Source organism: Ammospiza nelsoni, chromosome 3 (genome assembly GCF_027579445.1).
Source record: "Ammospiza nelsoni isolate bAmmNel1 chromosome 3, bAmmNel1.pri, whole genome shotgun sequence".
NCBI classification, from domain to species: domain Eukaryota; kingdom Metazoa; phylum Chordata; class Aves; order Passeriformes; family Passerellidae; genus Ammospiza; species Ammospiza nelsoni.
This window is the reverse complement of record NC_080635.1, coordinates 53,060,476-53,083,973: the sequence shown is the minus strand read 5'-3', so window position 1 is coordinate 53,083,973 and position 23,498 is coordinate 53,060,476. Positions and strand designations below refer to the sequence as shown.

Below are 23,498 nucleotides of genomic sequence, written 5' to 3'. Positions count from 1 at the left end.
CAGTGCTTTTCTACCCTTCTGAGGTTGCTGGGGTTCACATTTCTTGCAAGAGTGAATGAGGATAGTCATGCTATTCTAACTTGTACTGACAGGAACTGGCAGGTCTGTGTCACCAGTGAAGGAACCAAGCAGGGGCTAGTTCTTTTAAAATGCTGTGCAGTTAAAACATTATCAAAGAATTTTCAATGCCAAGGAATTTTACATATTACTATTTATATTTTGAAATTGCAGTCACAGAATGTTCAGACTTGCCCTGCTCTGCCTGGCAATGTATAGGTGGGATCTTCCATGAAAAAGTCAACTCAACAAAATACACTTTCAGGTTCACCACAGAATTTTTTTCTTCCTGACGCTGTAAAACTTACCAAGAGGCTGTACAGTATTATATTACATGGTAATGGTATTTCCAGAAAAAAAAGAATTGCACATGAATAAGGCAATGAAAGTATGCAGGTAACCATGGCTACTGTTGTGAACTAAATAACATTTTTTATACAGCTGTGAATATTTGTATTACTGCCAGCTAAGCTGTAGAGTTCAGATTTGAGACAGAACTGGTAAACACTGAATTCTTGCCTGAAGAAAGGTACTTCCCAAAGTTGATCCAGGCCTCTACATCGTGCTGCTACTCATTGTGGTGTAGCTTTGTCTACTAAGCACACACCTTATTACACCAGTCAAAATGATCTAAATACCAGGAGTTCCTCATGGCCACTTACACTTCACTCTCAGTGACCCACTTTTGCAAAAGCTATTTTCTGTCTTTTGGGTATTTTTATTTCCTCTTACCCACAATCACAACTATTGAAATAACTTCTGAAAGAGCTTTGACTCCATAAATGAATTTCATACTTTTGAAAGATCTTTAAAAAACTTGCAACTTCTCAGCTTTTCTTGATCTTGGTTAGTGGTAACACCCACCCATCCCCTTTTGCCCCTTGTCACCCACTTTGGTCCCAACAGCATTCCTGGACAACAAAAGAAAAAAACATTTCCAAAATGACAGGGCAAGGGCATATGAGAGGGAGCTCCTCTCCCTTGACATATTTTCAGTTTCCAAGTTCATCCTTCTTAAATCATCCTTCTGTTTTCATATCAGTGTTTCTCTTCTCAAATCAATCATGGAAACCTAGGGGATTTTCCTCCTTACAGAGAAAAGGTACGCCCAAAATCAAATTATTTGGAATAAGTTGTCAATAGTTACTATACTAAAAGAAAACATAAACACAAAAGCAGTTGGTGAGGTGAACCTGTACTTCCAGTGATATAAACAAAATGAAAATAATGAAACGCCTATTGTAACTAAGTGAAGCAGGACTTAGAGCAACATCTCCCTATTCAAAAATTGAGTCACTTCTTCCTTCCAATAGAGACTAAGTTTGAAACCCAAGTGAATGCTCATTCATAGACTATGAATTTGTTGTCTTTGCCTGGTTTGTAGATAGTGAATAATTTCTTAACAGGAGTACTGACTAATGAAGCAAATGCAGATTCACTTTGCAGTTCAATCTTTAATAGCCTGCCTGTGCCTTCAGGCAAACCACAAATTCCATGTTTTTGTTTCTCCTCTGTAACGCAGGGAAAATACTAACTCTCTTCTGCTGCTCTTTACCTGTCCATTCATTTAGGCTGAGATAAATTTAAGGACTAAACATCTTTTGTTTGTATCAAAAGATATCAGCTTAGATAGAATTATAGATATTCTTTATGATTGTATTATCTACCAACATAATTATTATTATAATAGCTGAATGGCAATATATATCAAGTATTTCTCTCTATGTATGGGATGTGTGTGTGCATATATACACATACATACACACAAACACTATACATACACTATATATACACATGATAATATATTTATCATGCATGTATGTATATATACACACTATATACATACATGCATGATAAATATATTACTAAAGATTTACTGTATATAATAATCCTACCAAACTCATGTAACGGAGAATAAAACTATGGGAGGCTCAGTAGCACAGTGTTCAGACAACTGGGAGATCTAAAGGCCCACAAACTCTGGCGACAGTAGAGGCACCAAGTGTGCAAAGTGGGGCATTCTTTTGGTGTCTGCATGCACAAAGAATGCTGGAAAAAGAGAACTGTTCTGTAAAAACATTGGCCACAAGAAACCAAATGAAGCTACATTTCTGCATGTTGGTCTAAAATAAACTATGCATGCCATTTTCAATATACACTGGGTACTTCAAACTTCTATCTCAAGCTTTTTCTCAGTGAAGTACAGTACACACAATTATCACCTCCACCTTCTATGGCTCTCTCCAGCTGACTACTATTAGCACCTCTTTATTTCAGCATTCGGTTTCCTCTGCTTTGTTTTCTGTCTTCTTCTCCTTAACAACCTATAAGGCTATCACTTTTTCTCTTAGATTCTGACACTTGATTTTCTTTCTCCTTCAAACTCCCTCTTCTTTTCCATCTTTCATTCCTCTGCTTCAGGAGCAGAGACCAAAATACCATCCACCTTAGTCTCTGATCTAAGAATATGTATATTCATCTCCTAACATGATTTGCAGCTGTATGAATTTTTAAACAACTTGCAGCCAAAAAAAATTTGTTTGTTAATGGAGACATCAGTAAATCTGTGTGTTACTAAAAAGACACTTTTAACGGATGTTTCCTTAATAGAAAATTATATAATTTCCCATTCCTTTATTTAAAAAACTGCCTTAAAATACGAAGTTCAGTAGACTGATGTGCATATTTCCTCTTTCTCATAAATAGTTCATAAAAAAAAAAATCTACATTGCATATTGCATTTGTAAAAGAAGCCACAAAAATGTGCATTGCAGTGACTCAGCAAGTTGGAACCCTGTATACTGGCTTTATAGAAAGCTGGTAAAGCTCAAAGTAACAGAATAAAAAGCTAAAAGCCCCAAGAAGCATATAAAATTTCTTCCTGTTGGAAATAAAGTGAAAGATGTGATTTGACTGTTACAGCCATTTTTATAAAGAATTTCCTTTCTAAATATATTTGACCTTCTACAGCATGCCTTACATCAGCCTAGAATTTTTATGATATACCAGGAGCACTAAATTTGTACATAACCATGGGTAATGTTATTATTTGTAGTAGAGGCCACTTGTGCTGTGCAGCAGAATGGATGAACTCTCTTAGTTGCATTTGCATCCATGAACCTCAGAGGAATCTGCAGCAGGCAATTCCTCTCTTCACTGCAGCTGAATGAATGGGATGCTGAGGCACGTGAATGGGAAATCCCTCCGAGGTCTCAGCAAGCTGCAGCATGGTGAGGAGCAGAGGGCAGGCACAGGCACCCTGGTCTGGCACGGCAGCCCAGCCCCGCCTGGGACACCTCACAGCCAGAATCAGAGGCACAGTACCATAAACCCTCTGACAGACAGCAGTGTTTTTCCAGCTACCATCACAAAGCTCCACAAAACACAGGCACTAGCTTATGAAGACATAAAAAATGCTTTTGATCAAACACTACATATTTTCCCTCAGATTGTTTAGTAAAACAGATCTAGGAATAAAAATAGAAATATAAAAATGGGGTTTAAAAGCAGCACTTCAAACATGCAGCATTCCTTGTTTTGAAGAGAAAGCAAGCTGTGAAGAGCTGAAGGGTATCAGTTAATAATGCAATGGAGATGAAAGAGCAAATCATGTTTGGTCTGCCTTTTGGTCCGCCACTTGTCCGCCTTTTGCCACTTTGAGACACTTCACACCATCTGCTATTTCTCCATGAGAAGAGTTGTTTCCTGCTCAGATAACTGTGGTGTCAAAGGGAAGGCAAGGGTCACCTTAGTCAGACTTGTGGTCTCTGGCAGAAACAAGACACCTCTGAAAGGTTATAGCTTTTCCTGAGTAGGGCACCAGGATGGAACTTCGGTGTGTTATGTAAAGATCCAAAGGTAGAAGAGAGTTGTAGAACTGCATGACTAATGGCAATGGCTTACACATCTGTCAAAAACATTCTCTGTGCTACCTCCAGTCACTAAAAATGTACACTGTTTTTACTTCTTTGTATCTATGTGGGAAATTTTAAAATATGAGGTTGAACATAACAGTTTTGTTAAAACTTAGTCTTCCAAGAGCAGAGGTCCCAAGGTTGTCCCCAAATTCTTGATTTCTGCCTATCAGCATGTATAAAACATTACTGCTGTGGCACTATTTCAACATATTAATCATCTGAATATGAAATTACTTCTGCAGAAATGCTGTCTGTTTCCAAATACAAAGACACATAGAAGATAGCATTTAACAAAGAAAAAGCTACTTCTAAAAAGTGGTAATTTTTTACAAAAACAATGTCAAAATATTTCCTTGTATTAGTTTTCCTGAAGCAATAATGATCTCTGGATACAGGGAGAAGCAGTATTTTTTATTCCATCAACTTCAAGGGCTGGAAAAAGCATATAAGCTTTTGGGCTCAGATTCCCTTCCCAGGTCTGCTGATTCTTCTGGTATTGTGTCCATGTGAAATAACCCACTTTCCAACAATGATAAATAGGTAAAAATCTGGTCACTGAGCTAATACATATGCCTTCAATTGAAGGAAAAGCTGTCTGCCAAGCTTCAATCAAGTAGATCATAGGTCTGTGAAAAAAAGAATCTAAAAGGATGCAATTCAGTTGCTATAGTGGCACATTAAACAAATAAATGAGATACCACAGAATGCTGCAAAATATTTGTGGTCTGATTAAGTCATATTTGCCACATGTGTGAACACTAACAGCACAGTTTAGTAAAGTGGGTACAATATAGTACAGTCCCACTTTTACTCTATGCAAAGTCTAATTCTTACCTGGGTGCTAATGGTAACTAGCATGCCCAAGGGTACATAACATTGCATTTTACTGTAATAACAGGGCAAAACATAGTCCCTTAAATACACAAAGGTATACAATAAATACCTATTAAACTATTATACCTTCAAAGAGATATTTGCACCCTTTCTCATGTTTGTGAGACCTGCTAAGGAGACAAAGCTCTTTATCGTGATAGCCTCCAGGATGCTCACGTATGGAGTGTTTATTAGAGTACCTAACTTGTAGCTGGCAGCTGACTTATTAAATCTTCATCAATATAACCCATCCTCCTCCAATACATTAATTTTTTCCATTGAAATGTTCTCTTTTCTTGATAAAAGACTTTGGATATACTCATTATTAATATTAACAATCTATCCCATAACATTTGACCCTACTATCTGCCTATGCTCTCTGGAAAAAAACTCAGGGAAGAAACCAGAAACCTATTCTGTTAAAAGATAAAACAAGTGTTTGATTCAGCAGAGAGAAGAAAGAACATATATTTTTTATTGAAAAATCATACTACTTATTAATGCATTTTGCACTGATTTTAAAGTTGAACATTTATTCACATTTTTAACTTGTAAATATATATCTGATAAATGGTGCAGTAGCACCCGAAAATGTACCATCTTAGGCATTACAGAAGAGCTCTGCACAGCTCCAGCAGCATCTATGGCAAGCAATGTAAGCTGCACAAAAAGTGAATGTTAAAACAAAACCAGCATTCCTAATATTGTCAGAATTATGTGACTGTACCAAATGCATGTCCATCCCACATCACTGCTGGTGTAACAACAAAACTAACAGTCCAGGGCCAAACTCTGCTTCTAGGAAACATAGCTTAGGACTTCACTCCCTTCATGTGTCCTTTAGGGGTTTTTCTTTGGTTATTTGCTTTGTTTGCTAGTAATCACTCTAACAAACATTTGCATGAGCAACTTCAGCTGAAAATCTGCCTTAAAGCTTTCATTATCAGTATTATTACTATCAGCATAATTACTACTTCCAGAGTTACATCTAGCTTTGGCTGTTAAAGGAGGGCAGTTTGAAATACAGACAGAACACCTCCTTACCCCTGGTATTTCAAATATGTGACCTTCCAGCTCACCTGCAACCCTCAGCAAAGTGCATCTGTTTTAATGTGCAATGCATTTCACACTTCACAGCTGATATGGAAAAAAAAGGGTCTTTTCCAAACAAAGGACTCTAGTTTTGAGAATCATACAGATTATCAAGATTATGTACAGCCTTGCCAGATAAAAATCTAGACAGATGCAAGGACATCAATGTCATTCTACAGATGTCATACGAAGTTTTATATGAACACAGGCTTCATACTCTTGTGTGTGGCTGCAGATGGTTTTAATCTTAAATTTTTCCAAGGTTTTGAAGCTCCTGCTACGTCACTGAGCAAATATTACTTTACCTGATCTGTAAACCTACATCCAACAGCAACAGAAACAATGCTCCTCCTCAGAGCAGCACCCATAAGCCACTTCCTTGCTCTCAATTCCTCAAACTAATACATCTCAGGGAAGTCTACCCAGTGAAGAGATGGAAGAAAACATACTCTTCATTTAATCTTACTGTTTATTTCCTTGCTTCTCTCTTCCTCCTCCCCCTTGAAGTCCTCTTTACCATTTTGAGTCTCTTCTAGCTGGTCTACATTATTCTGTGGCTCCTTTTTTATTCACTTGCCTCATCTGTTATTTTTCCTTGGATTTTTTCCCCCTAGGTAGGAGTTGGAACAGCATAAGCTGACTACTTAATTCATCTCTTTCCTCCTGCCTGTCTTTCCCTCTCATTCAGCCATCTTTCCCTAACTTCCCTTTTTGTGCTCTCTCACTGGCTCTATCCCCTTCTCGCTTCCTTCGGTTATAACTCCGCGACTTGGTGTTGACACTGGATGCTCTCATGCTCTCTGCTAGCAGACTGAGTTACGTGATCTTGTCAACAGAAGGTGGTTAAACTTCTTGAAAGAGATTTCATCTGGGGATTTCAGCTCTCAGGCCTTACATTTTCAATGTTCACACCCAGAATAGGGTTTGCAGGTTTTACTTTCATTAAGTGCTCGAAGATGTTTTAAAAAAGGTTGCTTGTTACTAAGGTTTCGGGATGTTTATATCAGGAGGAGCCTCTGTGTGGGTTTTCTCCGGATTAGTGGAAATAGCAAACAATCAGAAAAAATTCAGCATCTGTGTCCAGTTAAAAAGCTGTCTTCACCTTACCCTGATGAGTGTTATCTGGCAGATATGTAACATGGTTAAGGTCAGCTTCCCACTTCACAAAAACTGCTGTGCTGTTACTGTGTTAGGTAAAGGGGATTTCCTAATGGCCCCAGAGGATGCCATTTAGACAACAAGGACTTCTTCACCCTAGCAGCCTCTCTCAATTTTCAGGTGCTATACTATCACAAGTTTTGACATACCACCAGTTTCCAAGGCCTTCATATAAGTAAGAGAAAATAAAAGAAAATCTTTTAAGCTGGTGCTGTTTTTCTCCCCAGAGCAGGGAGATAATTGATACCACTGTAGTTACGCTCCAGTGGTGGAACTGGCAGATAATGAGGAGAGATAACAGACGGAGCCACATAACTGCAGCACAAACATTCAAAAAGTGTACAAATTCAACAACATTATTTTCATGGGTTTTGCAAATATCCTAAGTCCCCAGGCAACCAGCTTCAATTGCTATTCTCTCCATCAGATGTTTAAATAATAGCTGTCTAGGAGTGGTTAGTCTGTTGGAAATTAAATTAAAAATTTTCCCTGATTTTTATCAGAAAACCTTGCAACTTATGTAGAAAGTGGGAACGCCTTCCTGGAGCACTGAAATTTTATTCACACCTAACATATGAAAATATTGTAAATAAATTAAGAAGAGCACTTGAGTTGTATTAACCCTGAAACACATTTATTTGATTTAGAGAATAAATCCCAGAAAAATGTAAATATCTTCTAGGCAGAAGCATGAAGCATTATGAAGGTGCACTACATTTCACAAGCAGAGCCCATCCATGGGATGTGCCATGTTAGGAAAGCATCCCCAGGAACTAAAGTGCACTGTTTCAAATTAACAATTGCTGAAAAGGATTTTTAGGTCTACATGGAGAGAAACACCCTGATGAAAAACAGAGTGACCACTGTGTATCAGAGTGACCACTGTGTATCACCTGACCAGTGACTAATGGAGAGATGGGTTTGTCAAATAACTCACCACTTTTGGATGTTCCAATCTTTATGTTCAGGTCACTATGGATTTTGATTTTTGCATGCCTTTTCTATTGTTCTTGGTAAATCATCAAGGAAAAAAGATTTACACCAGAAAAACAACTTTCATAAAATCACAGAATGATTTGGATTGGAAGGGACCTTAAAGATCACCTAGTTCCAACCACCCTGCCAAAGGGAGGGACCCCTTCCATTAGATAGATTGGTCAGAGTCCCATCCAACCGGGCCTTGAACACTTCAAGGGACAAGACATTCACAGCTTCTCTGGACAACCTGTTCCAGTGCTTCACAACCCTCATAGGAAAGATTTTTTTCCTGATGTCTAATTAATTAACCTGCCCTCTTTTAGTTTGAAGCCATTGTCCTGTCACTACACAACCTTGTCCTGTCACTATAAATCCTTGTAAAAAGTCCCTCCAGCTGTCTTGAAGAACCACTTCAGGTACCGAAAGATTGGAATAAAGTCACCCTAGAGCCATCACTTCTCCAGGCCGAACAATGTCAATTCTCTCACCCTTTCCTCATAGAAGAGGTGTTACAATGCTCTAATCACCTTTGTGGCCCTCCTCCAGACTCATTCCAACAGGATTATGTCCTTCCCACCATTAAAACAAAAAGACACACAAGCCATGGCTACCAGGACAAGGCTACTAGGACAAACAATTGGAGAGGTTGTTGGTACCATTCTCCAGTGGGCTCAACTTTTCAGCTGACTAGTCAGCAGTAAGAAAAGAGAGACAACTTGTGAAATTGAGATTCATCTCTTGGACAGGCTCCTTCCTCTTCCTTCTTCTCTCCTTCCTCCAACTACTATTTGTCCCAGTTTTTGTGCATTCTCTTGAATACCAGAACAGAGGGTAAGTCTTTCTAGAAATGCCTTTGTTTCCCATTTCCTGAAAGCAGCTTAAAAAATAACAGAGTACAAAACTGGAAGAGCTTATATAGACTGCAGTGGCACAGAACTCAGACAATAATAATTTTTCCAACTCCACAGATGCAGAGCATATTTCTCTTCCTCCCTTCCTGACCTCTCCTCTAGGGTCTTCATATGAAGACATTACTTTGTTTCTGACCTCCAGAGCATTTCAGCTCCTCAGTAAGTAAAAATTTATCTCTGTATTTTGCTTTCCTTCCCACAAACAAAAGATGATTCACATTTTTAAAACAAATGTGAGACAATGTCTGCAAAAACCAAAGAAGGACTCTTGCTGAAATGGTATGCTAACTTGGACAGATACTGCAGGCAGTCCTGCCATGTAACCTGGCTCAAAATCAGCAATGCTCAAGCATAAATTAATTCAGTCTACATATCTGTTTATGTGGGCATTGGTTAGAATACGGGCAACCTCTAGTTTTACAGCCTGTGCTAATATTGAAGAGAATATAATTTCTGAAAAAATTATCCATGCATCCACCTGGCCAGTCCCAGCACAAAAAGTTGCAAGGAATGAGCTGATAAAAATCCTACTACTATGACACATCCGTTTTACACACTAAAAATTAGTCTTCAATTAAAATTCCTCATACTGCTAAAGATCAGATAGCCAGCCATCAGAAAGAGTATTTCCCATGGAAAATATGCATTTGGAATTATGAGCTGATATGGTTCCAAACTGCAGGACAGTCTCCAGAAAACAAATGACATCTTTGATGAAAGAGTTCAGCAATTTGGCAACTGAAATTGTAGCCCACGAAGATGAATTCATCTGCATAACTAATAAATCCAGGAAGTGCACTTGACAGTTCAGAAACAGATCAAGGCTGAGAGACAGCTCTATTCTCCAACAACTCTCTTTAGACAGGTAGTTATATCTGTGGACAGAAGCTTAGCTTCAGCTACTCAAATGTGCTCCTTCAGATAATAAACAGAAATTAAATCCTTGTGTTGGTCAAATCAGCAGCAACCCTGCTATTGATTTCCATGGTCATTTTTCAAGTCAGAGTGATACCATTGGTCATGGATTAATGAACTGACTGAGATGATGCAATACATCAGTTTTATGGCACAGTACAACTCTGTCAGTGATAGCTTTCACAAGTGTATGAATCTGCACATATGAGGTACTATCTGGTACCATAAGGCATCACTTTATACACAGATTGTCCCAAATACAGGAATTATGTTTGTAACTAATACAGGGTATGGGTGTGTGTATATATCAAATATAGATATAAATATAAATAAATGTATGTAGTAATAGAAAGATGTTCTTGAAACTATATGGAATTTTATGCTGAATAGGTTCTGCATTGCAATAAGCTTCTCCTCTTTTTCTATGAAAATTCATAAAAATTATTAAAATTGAATTGGTAATGGGACTACATATTTCCAAGGTTCATTTCCCTCATGTTTCCCATTTCTACAAAGGAAGTTTTTCTATAATTCTGAATTTTTTTTTTTAATGTTGAAAAAGTGTTGCTATGAAGGACTGGTATCTCTGAGTATTAACAAGACATTACAGCGTGTTCAAGAAAATAAGGGTTTAGATATGGACGGTGTTGTAACTGCAAAAAAGGGATGGGAAAGAGGAAAAGAAAAAGGAGAAGGAGAACTAATTACTATAAGCTTAAAAAGCAGCAGGCTCTTCAGCCCAATCACTTCTTCCTGGGCTAAGGCACTGAATTGGATGAGCTTTTCAAACAACTTCTTCACAGAGACTTCAAGATAGTGACCTAAGAACGCTTCTAAAGTATGAATACTCTCAAATATTTTAATACATGCCCATATTACTAATGGAAATATGATTGCTGTTTTAACACCCAGATTTCATGTCTTTTCACTCCTTTTCTATGTATGGTTTTGCAGGTTGATGTTGACACTTGAGCAAGTTGTTACACCTGATCATAATACAGTAGAAGGCTTTTTAATTGTGCAATTGTTTTTTGGGGGGAGGGGGTGCTAAAGAAATATTTTGGGGAAATTGCTGTGAAAAAATTCTGGATAGAGTGTTCACAGGTTAAGTAATGTTTGACCTCATATCCTTAGGAGCTGTACCAGATACTTTGTGGGAAGATTACACAAAAGTGGGATTAATCAGCAACATGACAGAAGCTAAACAACCCACCTCTCACTGACAGATGAGAGTCTCTTGTGTGAGTTTTGTTGTGCAAGGTTGGGCTCCAGCATGGCCACCCTTGCTTTCAGAATAGTTATCATTCCATGAGCACAGCCGCTGTCAAAATGTGCAGGAATACATGAGAATAAATGTTTATTTCAGTATAAAGCAATAGCCAGGGATTCTGACCTTTTAAAATTATTCCCAGAGGTCCTACCCTTTCACCAAGTGGGCCTCTATCATATTCTCTAAAATCTGACATGTCAAAATTTTAACTACTACTAAGTAGGGTGCAAGCATTCTCAAGGTAGTTTAATAACCCTTTCATACTATGATGAGCAATGGATCAGAATTAATTAGCATGAAAGCTGGTGAGGATAAAATGATGGATAAAACATCAGAAAGAATGCACTAAATGTGGTGAAAAGCCCCACAGCCATAAACTTCCCTTGTGATCTAACTGAAGAACACTTGGATAAATAGAGACTGACACAGAAACCAATTCCTTTACAAAAGTCTTTCAAAAATGCTTTCTACAATATTTCAAGTTAAAAAAAAAAAGTCTAAAATAGTTGGACACAATACATTTCAGCAAACTCTATGATGTCCAAAAACCTCAAACAGAAGACCTCTTCACATATTTCACTAAGTATACATTTCTACAAAGCAACATGAGCTTGAGTTGCCTTTTAGTTAGCACACAGAGAAGACTTCCTGAATACCTACGGCCTTTTGCTGCCAACTGCTTCACAATGTACATTCATGAAAAATGTTATGAGTTAGACACTTCCAGTATATGGAATGTCTCCTGAAAGAAATGTCATCAGAACTGGGACTGATCTGTTGTGGGGAAAAAAATCAAGATGAGCATGGTTTAGCAGTGTTCGCAAGTTTTCAGTTTGTAACCTCAGAGCTCAAGGGAGTACAGCCTGAACAAACACAGCAGGAGTCATCAGACTCTTTCCTCAGCTCTAGATACACATAGTATCACACTGTTCCTTTCAAAACATCATAAAACAGTACAGTATCTAGCAGAAGCTGATGCTCCTTTTGTCGGTAGCAACTCTCATACTGCTCCTTTGATACAAAATCTGGGGAAAAAATAAACAGCAGTGTCATCTGCCCCACTCCACAACGGACCCATTTATCAAGCACAGCAATCGTGGGCAAATCTTGATCTGCTGTGGTGATAAAGTTCACACACCTGGAAGGATGAACTCTGCTGTCGTCTAGTGATGAACAGCAGTGCCATATGGTTTGCCACATCTTGATGAGGAAATCAAATAATGAAACATTTTGCACAGATGCAACTAGAAAAGCAAACATGACACTTTTCAGCTCCAAATGCTGCATCAACAGTGCAAAGTACCTGATGGCAAATTGTGGCCTTAACTTTCCCTTGGCATTTAAATATATAGTTGAGAGAAAGGATGTCTGACTTAACATAGCAGAGAGGGATTAAAAGGTCAGTTTTCTTCTCAAGGAACTACCTTTATGAATACCAATGTATCAACTTTAAAGCTTTGCATTGATACATATAATTCCACATTATTAAAAATATTCAGATACAGGTTCTGCTACATAAGTTTGGTGTGCTTGAGTTATTTTTCTTAAAACACCCAAGTCCAAAAAATAGAGATTTTTTGAAAAAGCATTTTAACTAAAAGTTCTCATCATGAATTATTCTTTGGTAGACTGGTAAAGAAACATTCAACTATGTGTTTCTGTCATTTTAGAACAAGATCTGTCAAAATCAGAACGTCTGTTTAATGAACAGTCTCTTCCTCATGCCCACAGCAACATTTCTCTGGGAAAGTTACCTTACACAGGAAAGAGTTGACCCCCACAAGCCTGGGATACAGGACATGTAAGTTCAAATCTCCAGTTTCAACCTAATAAGGACTCAAATACAACTCCAGAAGACAGGGAAGGAAAGATGTTACTGTTTCTTGCAAAACACATTCCTTAATCAGTTCTGAGGGAATTAGCACCACGAGTATGCAGAATCATGCACAGAGAAATCAGTGTCTTTATTACACTTTTGTTTATGCAAGGAAGTGTTTACATTACTTTACTCACCATTCCGTGATTTAGCCATGCTGGTATAAAATTATCAAGGAGCTTTGGGTAAACCAGTTCCCTGTCATAGATATAGATGCTCCAAAACATCGTCACAACAAACTAAGGAGAAAAAAAAAGACAAGACATTTTTAAATATATGCTTCTGAAAAATAAGTTGCATTCTTTAGATAGCAAAATGGGTCACTTAGCAAAGGATTTAGAGATAGACATCGGCATTATTGTTCTTTGACCAAATACTGTTATAATCAACAGTTTGAATCTGGATTACTCTTTGCATTCACTGAAGTTTTAACTTTTCTTCTTTTTTTCTTTCCTTAACTTTTAGCCAGGAAAAAAAAAAAAATCTCATTTTTTGACTAACATACCTGTGGCCAAATTACAAGTGAATATTAGACTTTAGTAGCAGATGTGGCACATAAATAATGTTTCTCCACTAACAGGATAGAAAACAAATGGAAAATCAGCTAAAATATCACTTGGAATTCATACAACATATCAATATGAAACATTCACTCCTGAACAGAAGCTTGTAAATTCATATTTGCACTTTTCTGTGTCAGCCATCAAGTCAGCTTTAAAAAAACCAAACCAAAGAACTTTTGATGACTCTGCACACAATTCACACACAATTCTCGGTGGACTGGGATCCACAGAGAAGAGGTCTAGTATCCTGCTCATTTGTCAATATGAAATTTGGTTTGGTTCTTCTCAGAGGCTATTTACTAGGGGCCCAGAAAACAACCATTATTTCCTGTAGACTGAGGCCAGGACAAATGGATCAGATAAAGTTTACAGTAGGCTAAATTTTTGCCGAAGTGTTCACATATTCTTTGAAGTTATCCTGATATCTGAAAGGCAAAGACAATACAAACCCACAAAAATGTACAGAAATAATAGTTTTAGCTTACCTTAGCTGTGGCAAGTAAGTATTTTTCTAATTAAAACACCACTGCTTTCTTACCTTCGATTTGAGTCATAGTTTTCTAGTAATAAAAAAGGCTTATTGTTCATAGCAGTAAAACCTAATACCTGGGCAAGGAGCTTTTCAATGACCATTTACAGGGGCTCTCTAAACAGAAATGCTAAATCCAAGTTCAAAGATTGAGAGCCAAAAGATAGAACTTTCACTGAGATAGAAGGGAAGTATTCAGTTACGTCCAAACTGATGTGGCTCATGATCTTACAGATCATTTATAGGATCAGTGAAATAAACATGGGGTGAGCATAGAACATCCTGCAAATCAACAGCGTGTATAATAGTGTAGGCATAAGTTATTTCATTAGCTTCTGACTTTAGAAAGTTAAAACTGAGGTTTGCAGTTAATCAATGGCACCTTGTTCCAACCACAGACACGCAGACTTCGGCCAGCCAGTTATGTGAATGACCTGAACCAGTACACTGCTCCCTCAGTGTGCATACAGTACATAGTTTCTTGGTTTCCAGCACAGTTGTCCATCTGTTACGACAGCTATCAGTGCCTGCTCAGAATAAGCTTGGACTAGTGCACAGAGGCCAGGAAAAAAAAAATAGGTTATGATGGACAGCCTGAAAAGTATTGCAAGTGTAAAGCACCCCACAAGAAATCTCTCTTCTGGGTCAGTCCTGGCACTGGCACAGCGCTGCTCTTTACGCACCTGCTGACACGTAAGTGCCAAGATATGAATAGCTGAACAGCAGGAAAAATGGAAGCAAAGTATCCTCTTCTCTATAGGCTTCCTAGAAGTCATGTATTATCACAGTGGGTCTCTGAGAACCTGCTAAGATCAACTGGGGCATAAAAACATCTTCTCAGGCATATGAAGACCAAGATTGATAATGTTTTTTTTTTCCCAAGGAAGTCTCAAAACAAGAAAAATCCACCAGGATTAGACTGAACTTTATTACACTGACTAGAACAGAGGTAGCATGTTTTGACCTGTGATTTTTGTGTAGAGCAGAATAAAACAATAGACTTTGTCAAGGAGGTAAAGACAAGAAAAGAGGGGACGTGCCATCTGTCCCTTAACCAAAGTCAGCCAATGGATGGAACAGGATCAGCCTAGCTGGTTGCAACCATCTGGAGCTACAGACGGCAAATGCTGCTTAGCAAAGCACTATCACAAGGCAGACATAAGGTAAAGGAAGTGTGCAAAACCAAACGTGTCACAGAACTAACCTGTCCCAGAGGATGACCTGGTATGAGACTTAACACAACATCCTGGGGAAGATCCCTTCCAGTGTCTGAACAGTTCACCTTACTCTTTACAATTAGTTCATTTGGATAAAATGAACTATAAAAATTAACTATTCTGATAAAAGGAATTATAATGAGGGCTTGTGACATAGTTACTTTGGCTGCTTCTGAATTTGTTTACTTTGATTAATGAGCAACTGTTGGTCTGGTACTTTTAAGTCCCCTCTACTATGCTTACATTTTGCCACTGGCAGACTTTTTATTTGGGCTGGGCTCTGCTAAGATCCCAGGCCATCATGTAGTGCTAGACCATGACACAACTGAGCTGCTTCTTTACACTGCCTCTTGTAAAGTCCCGGACCTGCAGGATGAGTTTCTTATGCTTTTTTAATACACAAGGCAGCACACAGGAGAAATGAGACAACATAGGAGGTTAAACAACAAACTTTCATTCGCAAACATTAGAAAGTAAGGGTACTTGGCAAATTTTAAAGTAACATTCATTCAAAATCAAGCATTTCACAAGGCATTGGCTTAGCGAACTCCAAACCATACAACTCTTAAGTTACCCAGATTTTGAGAAGAAGAAAGGGGGAGAGGAAGAGAGAAATATTAAAAATCATTGCTTGAATTCCAGTGTGATTTCAGCTACTGTGAAGTCCTAGCAGTGGGCTGTCACCACATGTGCCTATGCAACTGCTTTTATTTGCCCTGGTCTCTCAGGGCATTCCCCCTTTGGTGGGACTTTTGCTGTCCCAGTGATTAATAACCATTCTGGGGCTGCACTAGAGGCATCAGGGCAGTGGGGGTGGAGCAGTGCAACAGTCCACCTTTGCAGGACATGCCCTGCCCCTGTTCCTTTGGTTAAGTACACTACCCCGAGGCTCAAAACAGTGACTGAGAGCAGAACAATGGGAAACAGGATCTTCTTCCATGATGGCAGTAGTGGGATTCTAACCTAGCAGAGAGAGGGAGAAAAAAAAGGAGAGGAAAAAGAGGAAAGTGTACAAGAAATCATACAGAGGACAATTGCTACTTCAATAATCAAAAATAGAAGTCCAGTCAATATAGGGATTCCAGACTATGCAAACCTTCATCCCTCACTGTGTCAGTTCCAGAGATGGCAAGAAAGATGCAAATCAGGATCTGGGGGGAAGAGTTCATGAAACCAGTCTTTTGGCTGCAGTGATTGGAAGAGTTCAGCAGACTGGTTGGCAATTTACTTTACTTTTGCTTGTGCTGCTTAAAACAGCATTTTCCTATAGATGAGGTTCAGCATTTCACATATTTCTTGCCCATTTAGTAACAATTTATTGAGGATTAGACAATTTTATAAAATAACTTTTGATATTTGCTGGACTTCTAAGTTGATATCCTAAATGGCCTAATGAGTCCAATTTAAGATTCTCCATTGCGATGTAATTGCACACCTCACCAAAAAATAGAAAACTTAAGGATAAGTCAAATTTTCAACAGTTAGGCAGCCTTACATTTTGGAGCTGATAATTTCACAAGTCCAGGTGTCATTGTAACTCAAACACATTTCCTGTATTACCACCCTTATCCCTTCCACCAATGTGGTGTCGGGGGGGGTCCCCAGAGTCCATATTACAGTCAATTATCTTATTACAATGCTAGAGATCCAAATGCCAGGATAAGGGGGAATATCAGGGTGCACCATGGGAAAGTTACATCAAGTGAAAGTTCTTAGTCTGGTTGCCTCAGGGGGGTTAAAGGTATAACAAACATTCAAGCCATTTCTATCTATTTGGCATATTTTTCTAGACAGGGTCCTGGGTTCAAACCAAATACCTTCCTAACTTACTAAACCCTTCACTGGTTTCCAAATCCAAAATCCTTTCTTCTGACATCTTGGCCACTTAGGACTTCTTTGCTTACAGCTGGAGAAAACTTTCCAGCTGCTGCCTCAGTCTCTGTCAACCCCCTTCTCTGTACAATCACACTTCATGCATCGCTTTCCACCACCACATGTGGTTCCTCTGGCATCAAAGTACACTTCTTTCTCAGTTCAAAGTAATTCTATACCTTGTTCTGAGGAGGTAGGAAGGAGTATACAAATCTGATTTCATAATCATATGAAATCCTGTCTGAGCTTCCAAGCTAAATTCAGGAAGGAATCTTTTCCACCTGCTGTGGCAACCAGAGAGAAGACACAAACAGCCCAAAACAATGCTTGTGACATTTATACACATACTGCAAAACTACTAAGGCAAAACAGATAAGAATATAAATATCACAAAACATATTAAGATAAAAACATGTACAGTCACTGCAGCAAAGAACTATGTAAATCTTCAGTCCTGTTGCCGCTTCATCTTCTCACAGCCACATCTTTGCATGGAATGCTTGTAGAAGGAGAGACAAAAGAAAACACAGTCCTACTTGGACCAGTTTTAAAAAGCAGGAATTATCCATCTGCTGTTAATTTTGTGGTTCTCTGCCATGGGCATCTTTGGTTACCTATGCATGCATGTTCAGGGGGGTCTTTAGGACCAGCAGGACTTCCTTGATAGCTGGGAGGCCTTGCAGTACTGGCTGACCAGGAAAATGTATGGGGTTCTGGAAATCATCAGTCCTTTTGTTTCTGGAAGGCATGGTAGGTGTTGTGGGAAAAAATGCTGTAAGTCATATACATCCACTTACTCTCCATGGGTCACAGTGTCCCACAGCTGATCAGGCACCTTTGGATCCTGAGGTCTCAAAAACCATTTTAGGAGACCATCTGTCCTTTCTACTGTCCCACTGGCTTGTGGATGTGGTGTAGGGGGTATGGAACACTCACAGTATCCCTTCAGTTTTTGCCCGATCCTGGACTATTCCTGCTATGAAGTGACTGCCATTATCTGATTGCATTGATTTTGGATTAGGAAGGAAACAATCATAATTGTAATCCTTTCACAGTACTTTCCCCTGTAGATCATGTCACTGCTTTAGCCTGCACCTCACTTGACACTATTTGTACACCTGTCAGCACATATTATTTTGCTCCTGATTAATTAAAAGGACCAATGCAGTTTACCTGCCAAATTTCCCTCAACTCCCTTCCCATCCTTAGCTGCAGGGGGGAAATGCGCAGGGGATGTTCCTCCAGTCTGGGTGCAGCACTGGCTGCAGACAGAAATGACTGTTTCACAAGCCCTTCAGGTGACAGGACATTCCCTACTTACCATCTCTCTTAACAGGTCTTTCATCCCAGAGTGGACATGCTTCACATGCAGCCATTCCAACAAATACCTCAATTTCTCTTCTTATTCTGTTTCCTTTTCCTCACCTAAGATAGGCAATTGAGTGACAGAGTCTGCTTGGTCATTTAAGATGTGGGCTGGATGATCCTCCTTCTGATGGGCTGCTACCCATCCAACTGATACCATTTTGGATCTTGCACTTTTCAGAATTTCTCCCCATTTCTCTTTCTTTCATACCAGCAGTCTTTATACCTGTGTGTGCTAATAGCCAGTCTGGGTCTGGATTAGAGGCTCCAGGGGGTGTGGTAACATCCCACCTATGCAGGACTTGCCCTGCCCCTCTTCCTCCCTTCCTTTAGTTCTTCTGAGCCAGTACTCATTTTCTCTGGTCTCTCACACCTACGTAAGCCTCAAACAGAACTCCAGCTCTTGTGCTCATGTTGCCTTCCTTGTGACATAATTCATTACCCCCATGGAGACAGACATTGTACTATATTCACATGCCAGGGTGAACAGGCTGCTCATATGAAACAAAAATTTCAGAGAGCCCAATACTTTATTTTTCTTTGTTCCTAAGGCAAAATGGCACAAATATTACCCTTCCATGTCCTCTGTAGACACACTCAAAGCTTTGAATTCAAGGAAGAAAACAGGCACCAGAAATTGTTTTTTACATTTCTTTGCACAGGAGCCTCCTAAGACTGACAGATTTGCAAAAAGAGTACTGGGTTAAACATAAAATGAAGCAACATATAGAACAGAAAAGTCCCTCATTTGCAGCTTATCCTATCTAGAATCTGTAAAGATTCTATCTGTCTGTAATGATTATCTATCTATGGTCCAGTCATAATAGACCAAAGGAAACAGTTTTGTCAGAAGACCTTGGAACGGAATAGCTCACTTATTACAGGCATCTGAAAGACTGCTGAACAAATACATGGTGGCAGAAAAAAAATAAGGCTGAAAACAAACTGCTGTCTTCCCACTTATGGAGGTATTCCTTGAGTGTTTGTCCTCTGTCTCTGAAGCTTCAGAGGACACGAGCACAGCATGTGGCCCTGTCAAGGGAAAAGTTTTAAAGGACAAGTTGGAAAATGGATAGTTATTCAAAAGAGAAATCAAGTGGCTTTGTCAAAACACTACAAATGGAAGCAAAGAGAAACTAAGAAAGTAAAGCCAACAAAAAGAATTTTACAATTCGCACTTTTACATGAGTCCAACCAAAAAATGTTATGCAAACGAAGAATGAACCCAGTGGAACTTTATTTTCCTACACTAGGTGTTTTTGGTTTTGGCTCGGCTGCACAGTTCAGTAATTTCCTGGATGGCTAATGACAAGGGAAAAAAACCCCAACCCTTGTGACCCAGACACAATTTGTTAAAAGTACAGTTAAAGGTAAGCTTTCTACCTATCTCCCAGGACACTTGTGGTTAACTGTGGGTATAAATATGTTGTTTGTGAACTTCTTTAACAGTTAGAGATATTACATCCAGAAGAAAAGTGGTGTTAAAGTCAGACCACAGTAGGTACAACTTGGCATGGTACTGTCTTTAGGTGGGATTGAGAGCTAGCACAATACACCAAAGGGATTTGAAAAGCACCAGTGACAGGAATCACAAGGAATGGGGGAAAAGCCCAGGGAAAACCACTCTCAGAGAATAGACTTCAGGGGGCAATTGTACCACTACTCACTAATTATCCCATCACAAGTCATCTTGTCACAACAGATGAGGGTAAAATCTAGAAGAGAGATTTTCGCATGGTTGAGTCAGTTATGGAAATAAAATTATGCTATAGTCTGGTCAAGCAACGAGGTAACTAGGAAACTGCAGCAAATGCCTACACATCTTTTCTTGGCATAAGATCACAGATCAGCATAATTGATGATCTACAGAAGGCTGATCAGCTTTCCTTTGACTCTACTACACAGAGAAACATGAAATAATAAAGCATGCCTGATTTTCTCTCCTTTGTATCACAGGTTTTTAAACCCATAAAAGTATAACAGAAAAAATGAGGTAATTCTGGTCAGTTTAGACTCTGATTCAAACACAGCTGTTGATGCTACATGATATAAAATGTCTGTGGTAGAGTTTGTGATTTTCTAGGCAGCAATCTCTCTTTTGATATGTAACAAGATCAATTATTATTCTTCCTATTTTTAATAAACACAGTCCTAAACAACCAGAAATGCCTGATTTATCTCTTCTTCCTTTTGTTCAGTACAAATTACAAGAAACATATTGAAAAAACCAAAACACTAATTAAGCATAGAAACACGGCAATTTAATTATTTATGTCAAACAAATAGAAAAAAAGTAGGGATAAGCTAAACCACTGGTGTAATGTCTGACTTTTAAGCACGTCTCACATCACTCTAGCAGTGTAAATTACTCTTAATATATATCTCCTTTACACAGATAAAGGATGGCAAGTCCAAGTAATTACAGATGAAAATTGGTAATGAACTTCTAAAATGCCTATGCAAGCAATTTTCTTCAGTGGATGCTTCCTAGTCTCTTAGGCATTTGAATAGTATTGCAGGTTTATAATGAATTAAAAAAGGGCTAGGAAATGTTGCCCACAGACTTTTTGTGGTGTAAGGCTTTACTGCACAGAAAATTAATCTGCTGATTTCTGATTTGATTCTCTGAAGAGTCATGTTACAAAAAGCAACAATAGGTAAATAGTAGCCATTACGCCCTTAGAAGAGGTTCATGTTTATTTCTTAACTCTCCTGTGAAATATAGGTTGGCAACTCAATTTTATCAGAGTCCCTGGAGATACACAATGCGTATCACAACACTGGAGAGATGTGATTTGCTGCACAGATTTTTCAGGCTTTGATTTGTTTGCAAGATCTGCTTTGTTGTGAAGCTACAAAAGGAGATTATTTACCATTGGGCTGTTCTTTCCCTCCTTTGGAAGGTGGGAAGAAGCTGGTGGTCAGATTTCCCAGATGGTTTGTATGCTTAGTTTCTCAGGAAGTCTTAAAAATGAAGAACTTGGTTACATTTTTTTTCTCACATCACTGTTTAACTTGCGAGTGGATACCCCTTTTCTCATCTGTTTTTCAGAACAAGTCATCTCAAGGGCTCCAGTCAGCAGGAAATAAAGGAAAAAAAGTGGTGAATTGCTCTTGAAAAGCTGCAGTTATTAGGCTTTAAATGCTCCCCTAGTATTTGCATTATTGCCTAAACACGTCTTGTGCAAAACACTGAGCAATAAAAATAATTTAGATGTTAAGGTAACTGACAAATACTTAAGCATGATGACTACTGTTACATTAGAAACCCAACAAAGATTTTATTCACATCTGCCCAGTTTTTATGTGTGAAGGTTCCCTTGTGTCACTACTGGAAACCACTGAGAAGCTCCGTGGAGAGCTAGGTGGGTGAGTCTCAAGGAAAGAAAGTTTGCATTTACAATTATTTTCTTTTTATTTTTTCCTTTTTTTGTTTTTCTGGAGTGAGGAAGCTGTTAAAAGAATATGAGAAACAAGGGAACTTTTAACTTTTTTTTCTACAGACACTCTGGTGTTTAATACCTTCCTTCTAATGAGAACCTCCATCACAGCAAAACTTCACTATTTTCTTCCACATAAATAGCTCTTGGATGACAACATCTGCCTTAGATGTTTGCTACTTTTGGGCCCTGCACTCTTCCTATCTGTAATCCCACCATAGCAGAGTCTGCAGTGCCTAGCAGTCTCTCAGGCACTGGCCAGACTCTGGCAAGTGGCAGCTGCAGTGTGGTGAGAACTGCTGTTGGTGAGGATCAGGTTTCAGGAAGGAGCTGAGACCAGTGTCAAGGCAGGAGGTGATGCTGTTTGTCTCTCAGCAGCCAGGAGAAGAAATGGCAACGAAAACAACCTTTTTAGGATTTCTTAGTAAGAGGTAAAGTGGTAAACAATTGTTCCCCCTTGGCACACAAAGGTAACACTTGGAAATGGAGCATATCTGTGCAATGAGCATAGAAATTCCTTACTATGTTTGTTTAAGACACAAGTTGTTCTTATATGAAACCCTTGGGAAAGCAGCTATCTCCAGATATGTGACACATCTCTTGGGAATTGCTAATTTGTCAACGTTGCAACAACACCTGTAGTGCAGGCAGTGGCTAACTGGGAGTCTTTGTGTACTGAGAAACATTGCCTGCCTCAGAATTGCCAAGACAAAGTGAAGCTGAAATTCTCCAAGATCTTGAGAAGTTTCAAGGTCAGGAGCATTGCAGGAGTGGAGGAGCACACAGACAACAGTATGAGCTAAAACAGCGGCAGGAAAGAATTCCTGAATCCTGACAGGTGTGAGAGACCCAAGGAGGGTGTGCTTTGATGCATGTGAAGGAGTGCACTTTTAGAGTGAAAAAGGCACTTAAAATAGTTAAACACGGACAAATAGTGGGAAGTTGTTCTCCTTTTTCACTTCTACTATCAACACAGGAAAAGCATCTATTGTTATTCACAATCACAACTACTTCTAACTCCGCATCTCCCTTAAAAACACAAATGCAACATAAATCTCTGCACCCATAGAATGCATATTTACAAACTTGTCTGTGGACAAATTTCCTACTAGCTGTATTACCTGATCCATTCTCCTCTACCATTGCTGGAAAACTGCAGTCTGCTACCCCAACATGAATTGTGGCAGCTCCCAAAAGGCAGCCCAGCAAGTATAATAAAGGAAGGGTACCAGCTGGGTTTTTATTAAAGAAGTACCTGCAGCGTTTCACATATGTTTTGCCTTTTGTAACTCTGCAAAAGCGTTCTCCATGTATTGTGAAATTCCACATAAATGGTGAAATGAAATTCTAATGAAGCATCACTGAATATATGAAATTATAAGTGATAGATTGATATGTTAGCTGCTGTTAACTGACAGAAAGTGATCAGCTGTTGTGAAAGTACAGCTTTAAAGACCTCATACAG

The 23,498-nt window shown here is 38.9% G+C and overlaps 1 protein-coding gene across 1 annotated transcript in view; it reads right to left on the bottom strand.

Annotated features, from left to right (window-relative positions):
* AIG1 (androgen induced 1) overlaps positions 1-23,498 on the bottom strand; it is a 123,185-nt gene that overhangs the window by 62,196 nt on the left and 37,491 nt on the right. The window contains exon 3 of the mRNA XM_059467868.1: positions 13,185-13,286. Coding sequence (XP_059323851.1) covers positions 13,185-13,286 — 102 coding nt within the window. The remainder of the gene's footprint in view (positions 1-13,184; positions 13,287-23,498) is intronic.